This window comes from Apodemus sylvaticus, chromosome 10, assembly GCF_947179515.1.
Source record: "Apodemus sylvaticus chromosome 10, mApoSyl1.1, whole genome shotgun sequence".
Taxonomy (NCBI): Eukaryota; Metazoa; Chordata; class Mammalia; order Rodentia; family Muridae; genus Apodemus; species Apodemus sylvaticus.
Genome location: NC_067481.1, coordinates 95,726,112 through 95,738,490, shown reverse-complemented (window position 1 = coordinate 95,738,490; position 12,379 = coordinate 95,726,112). Strand labels below are relative to the sequence as shown.

The window sequence follows — 12,379 nt, the reverse complement described above, 5'->3', positions numbered from 1 at the left end:
GCCCCTGCCTCCACACCTTCCCCACAGTGAGGAGTGTACCTTGAACTGGGATCCAGAATAAACATTTCAGCCTTAAGTTTATTATTTTATTAAGATGTTTTATCAAAGGAACAGTAAAAATAAAACTAAGAGACCTGGCACGGTAATGCACATCTGCAACGATAGCACTTAGAAGATGAAAGTGTTCAGGAGTTCAAGGCTAACCTGGGCTACAGGAGGCCCTATCTGAAAGGAAAGAAAGGGGATGGGAGGGAGGGAGGGAGAAAGAAAGAAAGAAAGAAAGAAAGAAAGAAAGAAAGAAAGAAAGAAAGAAAGAAAGAAAGAAAGGAAGGAAGGAAGGAAGGAAGGAAGGAAGGAAGGAAGGAAGGAAGGAAGGAAGGAAGGAAGGAAGGAAGGAAGGAAGGAAGGAAGGAAGGAAGTTATAAAGACAGAAAAATAGAACTTAGAAAGAAAAGCAGACAGAAAGAAATGAAGGAAAGAAGGAAGGAAGGAAGGAAGGAAGGAAGGAAGGAAGGAAGAAAGAAAGAAAGAAAGAAAGAAAGAAAGAAAGAAAGAAAGAAAGAAAGAGTAGGGAGGGAGGAAGGAAGAACACAGAACTAGCCAAGGTGACATTTCTAAGCCTAACATTCTGGAGGCTGAAGCAGGAGGATCACTGCAAATTTGAAGCCATCCTGATCTAAAGAGAGTGTGGGGGAACTATTACATATAAAACCCAGGAAGAAGCTCTGCCCCCCAACCCAGCTCTGCCTAGAATTTCTGAACTTAGCAGGGGTTGGTAGATACCAAGACCTGATTAGAAGCCCAGTCCTATTCACAGACAACAGGATGCAATCACAGCCACAAATCTCAAAGCCTTCTCTCCTTCAAACATTCCGTGTGAGTCCACAATCACAGTTGTACTCCTCCAAGAGGAAACATGTTTTCACACAAAATACAAACTGTTAAAAGCAATGCTATTTCCAAGAGCCCCAATTAGAAACAGCCCAAATGTCCATTAACTTGTACCAGGAGGAGCGAATCCTGTGGATTCCTTCAACAGAGAGTATTAGCCACAAGGGAAGAGCCAGGACACCATGTGAAACTCCATGTGTGCTCAGAAAGAGGGCAGAGGAGACCCGAATCTGGAGACATAGACCTGCCTTCTCAGTTATGGAAGAGGCTAAGGCAGAAGGATTGTCTGTGAGTCCAAGGCAGCCTGTCAAATTAACAATACTGCCTCAAAAATGCCAAAAAGGACTGGGAGCCTAGCCTAATGGTATAGCTTTTCCCCTAAACATGCAAAACTCTGAATAGTCAGAGCATCAAATACTTGCACAACAAGCCACCATCATTACAAAACTCCTCAGCTGTGTGGTCCGATGGGACTCTGGGAGCTGGGAGGGATGCTGGGAGCCTGGCCATGCATATAACCTGTCACCACCCATTTTCCTGTAGAAGGTACCAGGTCCCCAAATCCTGCTTCCCACCGCATCTAATCCCAGACTCCACAGTCGAACACAAGCTGGGCTGTCCACCTTCGTCAGCCAGCAGCCCAGAAAATAGCAACTAAAAGCCTATGAAAAGAGTGAACACTCTCTGAAAGAGCTTGGCATGGAATTGTGAGGCCAGTCTGAGCCACATAGATCTCTCTCCTGCAAAAGAAATAAAATTAAAAAGGACACTGAAGAGTGGGAAGGGATGCTTTCTGCCTGCTGAACACAAAATGGCAGTCCCTGAACTTAGGAAGGAACCCCTACCTATCTGCACACCTGAACCTCAGTTCCCTCTTCCTGTCCTGCAGCGCCACCTGGAGGTGGTGTGGATGAACAGCAAAAAGCATTTTCCAAAGATTTACTCTTAGTAGCACACTGGAAGCTGGTCCAGCCCTCTGTTTCCACAATTGCCTGACAACCTTCCTTTTGCTGTTCTTCTTGTTAAAGCCATCTCCAGGCCACACAAGGCAAGAGACAGATGGGCAGCAGTGGCAGGGTTTAGCATTGGCCTGCCTCAGTCCCAGCCATGGAAGTCTCAAAGTGCAGGACAGAGAAGGTCCTGTGATCCTGGGGTGGATTTCTGCTAGAGAACCAGGAGCTGATGCACGGGAGGACGTGGGAAGGTGACTGCTTGCTGATATCAGGGACCTGCAGCTGGCCACAGAACTGGCTGATTCCTAGTCTTTTTTGAATATAGTCTACCCCCAAAGTCCTGCTCAGTAAGATACCGGCCATAGCCCTGTGTGTGTATGTGGTGTGGGTGGGACCACCCCTGCAATCCTTTTTCCGTCTCATCCTCAGGTGAACCCTGACTAGAACTCTTCTCACATCCCTGCAGCTTGGGTAAATCTATCCTGTTCTGAGTTTAGTTCCAAACAAGGCTACAATCCTGTCTCTCCTGTGCCCTATGCGCCATTGGGCTGAAGCCCAGATCACCCTTCCAGGCCTGTGGGCATCCTCCTTGGGAAACTCAGAATCTGCCCTAGGTGAGACCAGTTGCTGCCAGCTTCATCCTCGCCTGTGGATGGAGCAGCAGGCCAGTAGGACATGCTTGCTGGGCGGGGCTCTGGCAGGTGGTACTGCTGCAGGGTCTTCTTTTCTAGCCCCATGTTCTATAGGTAACCTTATCTGTATGGTCTGAGTCTACAGAAGTCCCAGAACAGAACAACGTGAGGATAAAGTTGGGACTTTGTCTGAGTCACTCATCCCAAGCACAGTGTGCCACTCCTGCGAAGACTCTGGGGATGTCATTCAGGGCACAACCATAGCCCCAGCTCAACACTCTTACACAGTTCCATGAGCCTGCTGCACTGCAGAGCAGGGGGCCACTTGAGTCAGCCTAGAAGGACATCCTGGAGATGGGCCCTGAAGTGGGATTAAGAACAGGAAAAGGAAGTCAACAATATTGACATTGCAGGCCCCACGGTCCTCACTGACAGCACACACGTCATCTAGGATGGATTTATGGCCCTGGGAGTTGTGACTGGTGGCACTGTGGTATGACCACTCACAGATGACATCATCCACTCTCCCTGAACCTGCTGCAGGTGGTAGGGAGGGGACAACGACACAGGGGAGAAAGGAAGTGGGGTTGGTGCTGCACAGATCCTAACTGTCTACTCCCTACCAACTCACCCTGGGGCTGAGACACTTCCATCCCTGCTCACCTCCATCCCTGGAACAGTGTGTGTAGGAGACACACATCTGCAAGATCCACGCCCAACTGTGACACTTAGGAGGCTAAAGATGGTTCCTATGTGCTCACAGGGGCGGGTGAGATGGATCAGTTGGTAAGATGTAGGTGTGCCCAGAATTTGCAGGACACAGTCTTGGGGACTCATTCTCAGAAGTGTGTCCCAGGTAGAAGCAAGACAGACAGTTCCCACACCCCTGAGCAGAAGGAAAAGTTTATATGGTAAGCTGGACAAAGTGACCCACAACTTTGTCAAACCCTAGTTCTGAATCCTGGCTTCCTCAAACACTATTAGCATGTCTGACCTCAGCAGAAAGACAATGTGAGCGTCAGAGCCTGACCAGAACTGCTCGGGTGACTTCCATCACAATAAACTCAGTCCACCATCACCACATCCAGGGATAGCATCAGAAAGAACCAGGTGCAACTGTGAGCAAAGGGGCGATAGACTGGCCAATGAGAGGGTCCTGACCAGGTTCTGGGCTCAGGGAGGCCGTTAGAAGGATGAGGCTACCCGGGGCTTCTGTCACAAGAAGGGGTGCTGGGCAGAGGCTGGGACAAGGGAACAGCACAGGGGTACCAGGGTGTCAGAGCATAGTGTCCACCCAGGAGTAGTGGGAAGGAAAATCATGTTTTCCATGTGCTCTGCTGCATCTCAGCCCTAGGAACAGGAAGGATGTAGATCAGTGATAAACTGGGTAAGGTACTTTTGAAAGATGTGAAATGTCAAACCAAAGGATGAAGAGTTAGAAGGCCCCCTGACTGGATGACCGAGAGGGAGGAGGCACCACTAGGTATAAAGATAGCAAGGGGGATGGAGAGATGGCTCAGCCCTTAAGATCACTTGCTGCTCTTACAGAAGTCCTGGGTTCAATTCCAAGCACCCATGTGAGCAGCTCAGAATCACCTGTAACTCCAGCTCCTGGGTTTCCAACACCTCTGTCATCTTTGGGTACCTTCACATGTACAAATATGTAACAGATCATACACATCATTAAAATAATATAAATAAATTTGATAAAAGAAAAGGCAAACTTCCAATATGGCATCAGTCCAACTTCTTCCTCGCCCTCCCGGCCTGAGACAAAAGCCTAGCAGATTAAAACAAAGGTCTGGTGAAGCCTTTTTCCTCCTGCTAGGAGAACTCCTGTCCTAATAAGGTAAAGATCTGTCTGATTGGAACATTGTTAATGAGGATTCCTGGAAAAGAAACTGTGTCTGAAAAGACTGACCAACAGACAGACAGACAGACAGACAGACTGACTGACTGACTATCTGACTATCTGACTGACTGACTGACTGACTATCTGACTATCTGACTATCTGACTATCTAACTGACTGACTGACTGACTGACTGACTGACCAACTGAATGATTAAAATTACAGTGATGTGGGGAAGTTGGAATATTGCAGGTCCAGAAGTTAATCTTATCTTGGGCTAGCTGTGTCCCCCAGAACAGCCTCTTTACCCGCCTTTATGTCTGAACTAGCATACTGTGATTAATAGATAAAAATCTTTGGGATCTGGAGCTGAAGAGATGTTTTAGTGGTTAATAACATTGACTGTTTTTCCAGAGGACCCAAGTTCAATTCCCAGCATGCACTTAGCAGCTCAGAACTGTGTGTGTACTTTGCAGTGCCATCTTGTGATGCATCTGAAGACAGTGACAATATATTAGCATATGTAAAATAAAGAAATCTACTTAAAGAAGAAAAAGGAGGAAAAGGAGAAAAAAGAAAAAGAAGAAGAAGAGGAGGAGGAGGAGGAGGAAGAGGAAGAGGAAAGGAAGAGGAACAAGAGAGCTGTGCTTTTGAGACTCGGCGGAGGAGCCTTAGGCCGAGGCGCTCACTCACGAGCAGCAGGAAGCTCACAGGTGGAGTGGGATCCTCGGTGCACCTTCCTGCCCGAAGTTGCTCTGCAGCCAGCTTGGCCTCTGCAGGGGCCGTCACCAGCTCCTCTGCCAAAACAACTCTTCCTCATCACACAAGCTACAGGCAGATGGACATCAAAAAAGTTCAAGTATGACAAAAGTCACCTTGTGAAGGCACAATTACAAAAAGTTGGCCCTAAGAGTGACTTTTCTTCTTTGCCAAAAGTGGCCCTGTGGCCCCTTGTGAAGATAAGTTTGCAGAGGATGGTGCTGAAGCTGCTGTCCCTGCACCGGAGAGCCGAGTGCCTCCTGAGGGCTGCCCCAAGCCTGAGAGTGAGGAGCCCTCAGCAAAGGCTGAGAAGGGCCTGTCCGCAGACCCCAGCAGAATTGCCGCAGCTCAGGAGCCCGATGACACTTCTGCCAGACAGGTGGAGCCTGTGCCCAGGACAGAGGAGGTACAGGCGGGCATCCGTGCTTCAGATGGACAGCAGCGTCTTTCTAGATGACGACAGCAACCAGCCCATGCCCGTGAGTCACTTCTTCGGGAATGCTGAGCTTATGCAGGATCTGCCACCAGCCTCTTCATCTTGTCCTTCCATGAGCAGACAAGAAGTCAGAAAAATGCCCTTCAGAGCCAAAGAGGACGAGGACGACGCTGAGGGGCAGAGTGGCAGGGGGGTGGGGCACCCGGTGTCTGCCAGTCAAGATTCTGTATGGCATGTTCATGAGAATATGCTCTGAGTGCAAAGTGGACATGAGTGTCACTGGATAGACACCGGACACGCTGCTGCCACCACTGCTGTGTGCAGGTCCTCTCCTTCCATAGACACACCGTGCTGGCACAGGGAACTGGGCAGTGGAAACAAGGAAACTCCTGAGTGCTTTGGCTTTGGTAACAAGCTTACTTCCATGCCAAACTGACCAATGAAGATGAATTCTGTTTCTTCTGGAAGAACTCCTGTTTGTGAGTGAAGCTCACCATTTAACTTGTACTTTTGCAAAGTACATATGAGAAGGAAATAAAATATAATTTGAAAATAAAAAAATAAGCAAGAACAAGAACAAGAACAAGAACAAGAACAAGAACAAGAACAAGAACAAGAACAAGAACAAGAACAAGAACAGGAAGAATTATTTTTGGAGGCAGGAGGCAGAGGCAGGTGGATCTCTGTGGGTTCAAGGCCAGAGTGGTCAACGGATCAAGTCCAGGCCAGCCAGGGTTGCACAGAGAACCCTGTCTTAAATCAAAAACACCAGAATCTTTGGAATCTTTTAAGTTAACAAACTACTAACTTCCACCAACCCCAAAGTTAAGATGTCATCGGAAAAGCCTCCCCCATCTTGTTGTAACCACTTCTCTGATGTTCCTCACACCAGGGTTGCACTGTAGTTGTTATTTTGTTTTGTTTTGTCTCGTCTTGTTTGTCTTTGGTTTTTCAAGGCACAGTTTCTCTGTGTAGCCCTGGCTATCATGGAATTCACACTGTAGAACAGGCTGGACTCGAACTCACAGGCATCTCCCTAACTCTGCCTCCCAAAGGCTGGAATGAAAGGTGTGACCCACCACGCCAGGCTGGGAAGTCTCTTTCTTATGAGTTCAGGCTTTCCTTGATTTCACCAAACAAGAGTAAAGACTATGACCCAACTTCCTTGGTGAAATTATACAAGTTTTATATTCTCCCAGACAAGACTGTCTCCGGAAAGCAGGGTTTGAGAAAATAGCATTGAACACAAGGGAAGGCAGGGTTTATATCAGCCCCAAAACTGCTGGGGGGTTCAAGGATTGAGGGATTTGCAGAGGGATTTTGGTTACAAAGGAACTTGGCTGACCATCACAGAATTATTTGACAGAACATCTAATCAGGATGGAAGTTGGGGTACAAGGTGTGGAAGATGCCAAATTTGCAAAAAAAAAGAGTCAAGACCTGGTCAGATTTAAGATTTACATAAAAAAGGAATGAATTTATTTAGATATTGGAATAAGATGGCTTCTAATCTTAAGGTGGAGTCAAGTTAGTTCATCACACCGTCTTCCTGTTCACCTTTGGATGCCTTTCAGCAATGTGCTGCTGCTGCTGCTGCTGCTGCTGCTGCTGCTGCTGCGGCTACCACTGCTTGCCTGCATGCTTTCCTTGATGTTTTCTCTAAGACTCAGGGGCAGAACCTTATAGTGCTGTATTGGGCTTTCCTCCAGCCAGTGGCTCCGGAAACCACCTGACTCCTGCTTCCAAAGACAATGATTAGAATCAGAGAGACCTGATAATAATTTTCAAAATAGCTTTGCTGCTGCTGGTTGTATTTTCATAGAGCCTTTTAAGTAAACTGTTAGCATTCTACAGGAGTACAGCCTTGAGTTGCTAGGATGTTTCCCACCTGACTAGCAGAGTGGTATCAGCTGGGACTGACCTACGAATAATTCCTTTACTGCCTGTGTTGCAAATTTGTTAGAATTAACTCCTTGAGGATTGTCACTTACATTCCCTGTCCCTCCCCAGATCCCACCAATGTGTGACTCAGGCCAACCAGGACAGATCTTCCCTAGCCATCCTGGGACAATGACAGACTGACCACCAGAGGGCTGATCAGCAGTGTCTTCAGAGACTATTGTTCAGACACAAGGGGGAAACTGTTAGAACTGAGATCAAGTCACCCTGGGCCTGGCAGCACTTGCCTGTAACCCCAGCACGTCAGAAGCTAGAACAGGGGTTTTTGAGTTTGAGGCCAGCCTAGGCTTCATGAAAAGACACTGTCTCGAACCAAAGATATGGAATTAGCTGCTAGTGTGAGCCTTTCCAAAAGTGACTAAAAATGGAGACATTAGAAAAATGTGTCTCATTTATTACATTTCTGGAATATACTCTACCTCAAGACTGAGGTGCTAAAACTGAAAGTAGAGAATTATAACTGGCCTTGGAGCCGCTGAGCCCACCTGTTCCTCAGCCATGCGCACGCCTCAAAGACCACTCCCAACACCTTCATTTGCTGTCAGTTTATTGAGACAAATACAGGCACAGGCAGCCCAACCCCACACTGGGGTTTCCTGGGCATTCTTGTCAGCAGGGAAGGACAGGCCAGGGAAGAAGGCAGGACAAGGAAGGGTCCAGGAAGGGAAGATCAGAGGAGTCAAGAAGCTGTCTCTGATGTTGGGCAGCAGCAGGGAGACACGTCCACTAGATGTGCTGCTGGATCCAGGCTAAGGAGCTCTGGACTCTCGAGAAGATTGATGGCAGATCATTTAGGCTGCAATCTACACCGAAGCTGACCACGCCTACCTGTACCCACTTGTTGCTCTTCAGGCAGACCAAGGGACCCCCAGAGTCACCCTGCAGGAAGAGGGGCAGTCCTATCAGAGGCAAAGCACTAGGGAAATCCCAAATCCACCCTCCCTTGGAGAAAAGGCATCTGGAGCAGGATAGGAAGGTCACATCTGGACCTGGGTGACTCACAAAACAGGGGCCCCGGCCTAATGTGCCAGCACAGAGCATGTCTTCAAAGATGGCCACACTTTGGGGTTCATCAGGAATTTTCTTCCTATAAGCCCGCTTACAGCTCTCGTTATCCTGAATTGGGATCTTCACCTCATACAGTTGATAAGGAGGCTGCAGAGCCACTGGAGGAGGGGCGGAGGAGTCAGGGAGCAGGGGTGAGTGGCATGTCCCCAGCAGATTCACTTCATGCCAGTCACACTGGCCATGACCTCACTGCCTTGGCCTGGAGCAAGTCAGAGTCCCCATTTCCCCATATGTCGTAGATGGGACCAGGATCTCAAGCTATATTTACAGGCATAGCTTTCTATTTTAAGTGGGTTTAAGAGTCTTTAAAGGGGCTTAGAGGGGCTCCAAATTCACACCTACCTAGAACTTCAGAATGTGACTTTGTTTAAAGATAAATTATTTATGTGTGTCGTTGAGTTAAAAAATTAAAGCTCTTCCAGCCCCAGGCACTGTGGGAGCCTCGGGTTACCATGCAGACATGGCCAAGTCCAAGAACCACACCACACAAAACCAGTCCCGAAATGGCACAGAAATGGCATCAAGAAACCCTGGTCACAAATACACGAATGTCTTAAGGGGGTCGATCCCAGGTTCCTGAAGAACATGCTCTTTGCCAAGAAGCAGGACAAGAAAGGCCTGAAGAAAATGCAGGCCAACAATGCAAAGGCAGTGAGTGCAAGTGCAGAGGCCATCAAGGCCCTGGTGAAGCCTGAGGCCACCAAGCCCAAGATGCTGAAGGGCCCCAGGCACAAACTCAGCCCCCTGGCTTTCATGGCTCACCCAAGCTTGGGAAGTGGCTTTAAAGCTGCATGGCCGGGGGCATAGGCTCTGTTAGACAAAACCCAAGGTTCCATCCACGGCAGAGGCCACAGTTCCAGCTAAGGCCCAGGCTTCAGCTCCAGCTCAGACTCCCAAAGGTGCCCAGACCCCTATGAAGGCCTCATAGAAAAGACTCCTGCCAGTGTGAAGACAGATGGACTGCTGTGACACACCTATGCACACAATGTCTGCAAATGACCAATGTGCTATGCTGTTTTTACAAATAAACTTGAGGGTTTCTCTGTTAGCTTTAAAAAAAATAATTTGATCATTCTGAGGTAGGTATGGAGAGAGAAGCTTAGAACCCTAGGCCTTAACGCTGAGGCAGGAGGATCAAGTTCGAGACAGTCATCTGCAGCTAGGCAGCTTATCCTGAATTGGGGATGAGCCCTAACTCCGGTTGTAAGGGTTCGTTTATGAGACAGAAGAAAACACAGAGGGGACAGCCACATAGAAACACAGAGAAAAGTGACAGAGCTACAAGTGACGGTAGGTGGGGCTGGAGACACTGCAGGGACAAGGACCTGGAGCCTGTGCTGGAAACATGGCCACAGACATTGTGAGAGGAGAGCTCACTGCTGTAGCTGGCACCCTGAGTCTGTGACTGCATGGGTGCACAGCTACAACACATACAAGAAAAAGGTCTGCAAGGCGAAAGCAGTGTATGCCTTAATCCCAGGGCTTGGGAGGCTGAATCAGGCAGATTTCTGAGTTTGAGGCCAGCCTGGTACAGAGTGTTTTCCAGGACAGCAAGGGCTACACAGAGAAACCCTGTCTTGAAAAAAAGAAAAAAAGAAAAAAGGAAAAGGTCTGAGTGAACCTAGAGGTAACCAGATAACATGAAGAAATGGGGTTCATCTAAGAGGGTATCCCATCCCTCCTGCATGGGATAGAGTCAAAAAAGCAGCAGCACCTTCAAACCAGGGCACCGCAGATTGGTTCATTCTTGCCTACTTGCCAGCCATGAGACCTGAAAATGTCCTGACTTTTGTGAGCATCTCATTGGTGGCCAAGAAGCCTACCCATGATCCCCTGCACTGGGTAGTCAACTCAGAGCCTTGCTCCTGACTGTTTGTTTCCACACTGCCAGCTATCCCTCCAGAAGGGACATGGAATGAGAGACTGTGCAATGTCCCCTCTGTTTCTCCATCTATTCACCCCAGCTGTGCTTACCATTTTTGTGAACATTGCCCCAGCCAGCCAGCCAACACTGGTCAGTTGAGTTGAAGGTTGAGTTGTTATTTGGCAGAGAGACCTGACTGACATGTGTGGAGGTGACCAGGCTGGCAGTCAACTGCATCAGGGCCACATCAAACCTCTTACTGAATTGGTTGAAGTCTGGGTGGAGGATGATCCTGCTGATGTTCAGAAGGTCCTGTTCCTTGTAGAGGTATACTTCCCCCACCTGGACCCGGAACAAGGCTGGGTCGGCATCCTGGCTGTGGGAGGACAGACCCTGGTGGCTCAGAGGCAGATGGTCAGGGGTAGCATCGTGTCAACATTCCACACCCAGCAGATGCCCCCAGTGGTGTCTCACCTTTGGATGCAGTGGGCAGCAGTCAGAATCCACTGAGGGCTGATGATGGAGCCCCCACAGATGTGTTCCCAGGAGCTTGCCTTGTAATCGTAGGTTCTCAGGCTGACCTGCCATGGCCACCTCCCTGGTGGGGTACGGTGACCCCCCACAATGCCCACTGGTTTACTTCCGGAGACAGAGACTAAAAGCATCATGGACAAGTCAGAGAACAAGGACCAGCTTCCTGTTACCCAAACCCAGATGTTGACACCCAGTGCTCAGGTGACCCTAAGAGTGAGCCAGCTGAGGGTCGGGGAAAATGCAGGACTGCCTTCCTGATGCAAAGCACTAACTGAGGGGAGTCAGGACTTACCAGAGGCCATGAACACTGGGCTTTCCAGGAAGGAGAGAGCCAGGAGCAACAGCTGGAACATCTGCAGGGGAGGGGGCTCTGGGAAGTGCAGGGCCTCAGCCACTACAGGTGAGAAATGCTGTGGCTAATCCCACTGCCCACCCCCAAAACAACTCTCTTTATCATCCTGAAGAACTGGATTGGGTTTGGTGGACTTTTCCTGAAACCAAGACAGCACTCAAAATGTGGGCCTCTGTATCTCCCTGCTCAGGTTCGAATATTCTTGCCAGGAATTTATAAGAGACCTGGGTGTCATGCCCACCCAGCACTTGAAGTCAGGAGAGACATCTGACAGCATCTGTGAGCATTTCTGTATTGGAGCCTGTGAAGATACTGCTAGAGCATGTGTGCACACACGCAGACACACTCAAACACACACACACATACACAAAAGCCAGAGGTCAGGGGTGCTGCCAAACTGGGGCTCTCCCACTTCACCTATCCACAGTGTCCCATTAAAATAATCTCAGTCTGGACACAAACACCCATCTTGTGGCCAAGACAAGGATGCCAAAGACCTCAGGTAAGAAACTGTCAGGAAGGCTCCCTGCAGTGTCCCTACTGTCCACTTAAGAGGATAAGAACACCCATTGTCCCCTCCATAGGGGCTGTCAGAGGAAACTCAGAGCCAAGCTGGGGACTCACCTTGGCTCCAGAAACACCAGGTTCTGTCCTATGAGAACCACTCACAGGGTGGTTTTTGAGACACGCCCCCACAGACAGGTGGGTTCACCCAGATAGCCTACAGCACAGTTTTTTTGGAGACTAAGTGACAGACGTATATCTCAGGTGAGAGCAAGACAGACAATTCTGAAAACCCTGGGCAGATGGAAGGGTTTATATTTCTAAACTAGACAAAGGTGACCTGAGGTGAATCCTGGCATTTCCAAACACCATTAACATGTCCAACGTCAGTAAAAAGACAACCAGGGCACCAGAACCTCACAGGAAATGTATAGATGACTATCTTAATGACTTTGTTTATGCTGCAGGCTTGGCACCTGTCCCATGGTCTGCTAACTGGCAAGGTGGAAGTGAGGGCCAACATGGGCATGGACATGGAAGCTAGGTGGTAGCTAGCTGGTAGAACATGCTCTTCTG

General features: G+C 48.8%; 3 protein-coding genes and 1 pseudogene across 3 annotated transcripts in view; 3 read left to right on the top strand and 1 right to left on the bottom strand.

Annotated features, from left to right (window-relative positions):
• LOC127693937 (tryptase-like) overlaps positions 1 to 12,379 on the top strand; it is a 158,217-nt gene that overhangs the window by 84,223 nt on the left and 61,615 nt on the right. The gene's annotated exons all lie outside the window — the stretch shown is intronic.
• Positions 1 to 12,379, top strand: part of LOC127693942 (tryptase-like) — a 176,114-nt pseudogene that overhangs the window by 118,280 nt on the left and 45,455 nt on the right.
• The window catches only part of LOC127693941 (tryptase-like), a 141,957-nt gene that overhangs the window by 84,273 nt on the left and 45,305 nt on the right, over positions 1 to 12,379 (top strand). The window lies entirely within an intron of this gene.
• Positions 8,032 to 11,303, bottom strand: LOC127693949 (serine protease 28-like). Its single transcript, XM_052195258.1, has 5 exons — positions 11,240 to 11,303; positions 10,888 to 11,068; positions 10,524 to 10,789; positions 8,484 to 8,647; positions 8,032 to 8,360 (listed from the first exon to the last, which is right to left on the bottom strand). The coding sequence occupies exons 1-5, from the start codon at positions 11,298 to 11,300 to the stop codon at positions 8,208 to 8,210; spliced, it is 825 nt and encodes a 274-aa protein (XP_052051218.1). The 5' UTR covers positions 11,301 to 11,303; the 3' UTR covers positions 8,032 to 8,207.

Bases quoted from the DNA above. Each gene is read 5' to 3' on its own strand.
- LOC127693949 (XM_052195258.1), bottom strand. From the start codon at position 11,300: ATGTTCCAGCTGTTGCTCCTGGCTCTCTCCTTCCTGGAAAGCCCAGTG. The intron at 10,790-10,887 runs GTGAGACACCAC...GTCCTCCCACAG, and splicing joins GCTGCCCACTGCATCCAAAG to CCAGGATGCCGACCCAGCCT. The intron at 8,361-8,483 runs GTGAGTCACCCA...CTCTTCCTGCAG, and splicing joins TAGGCCGGGGCCCCTGTTTT to GGTGACTCTGGGGGTCCCTT.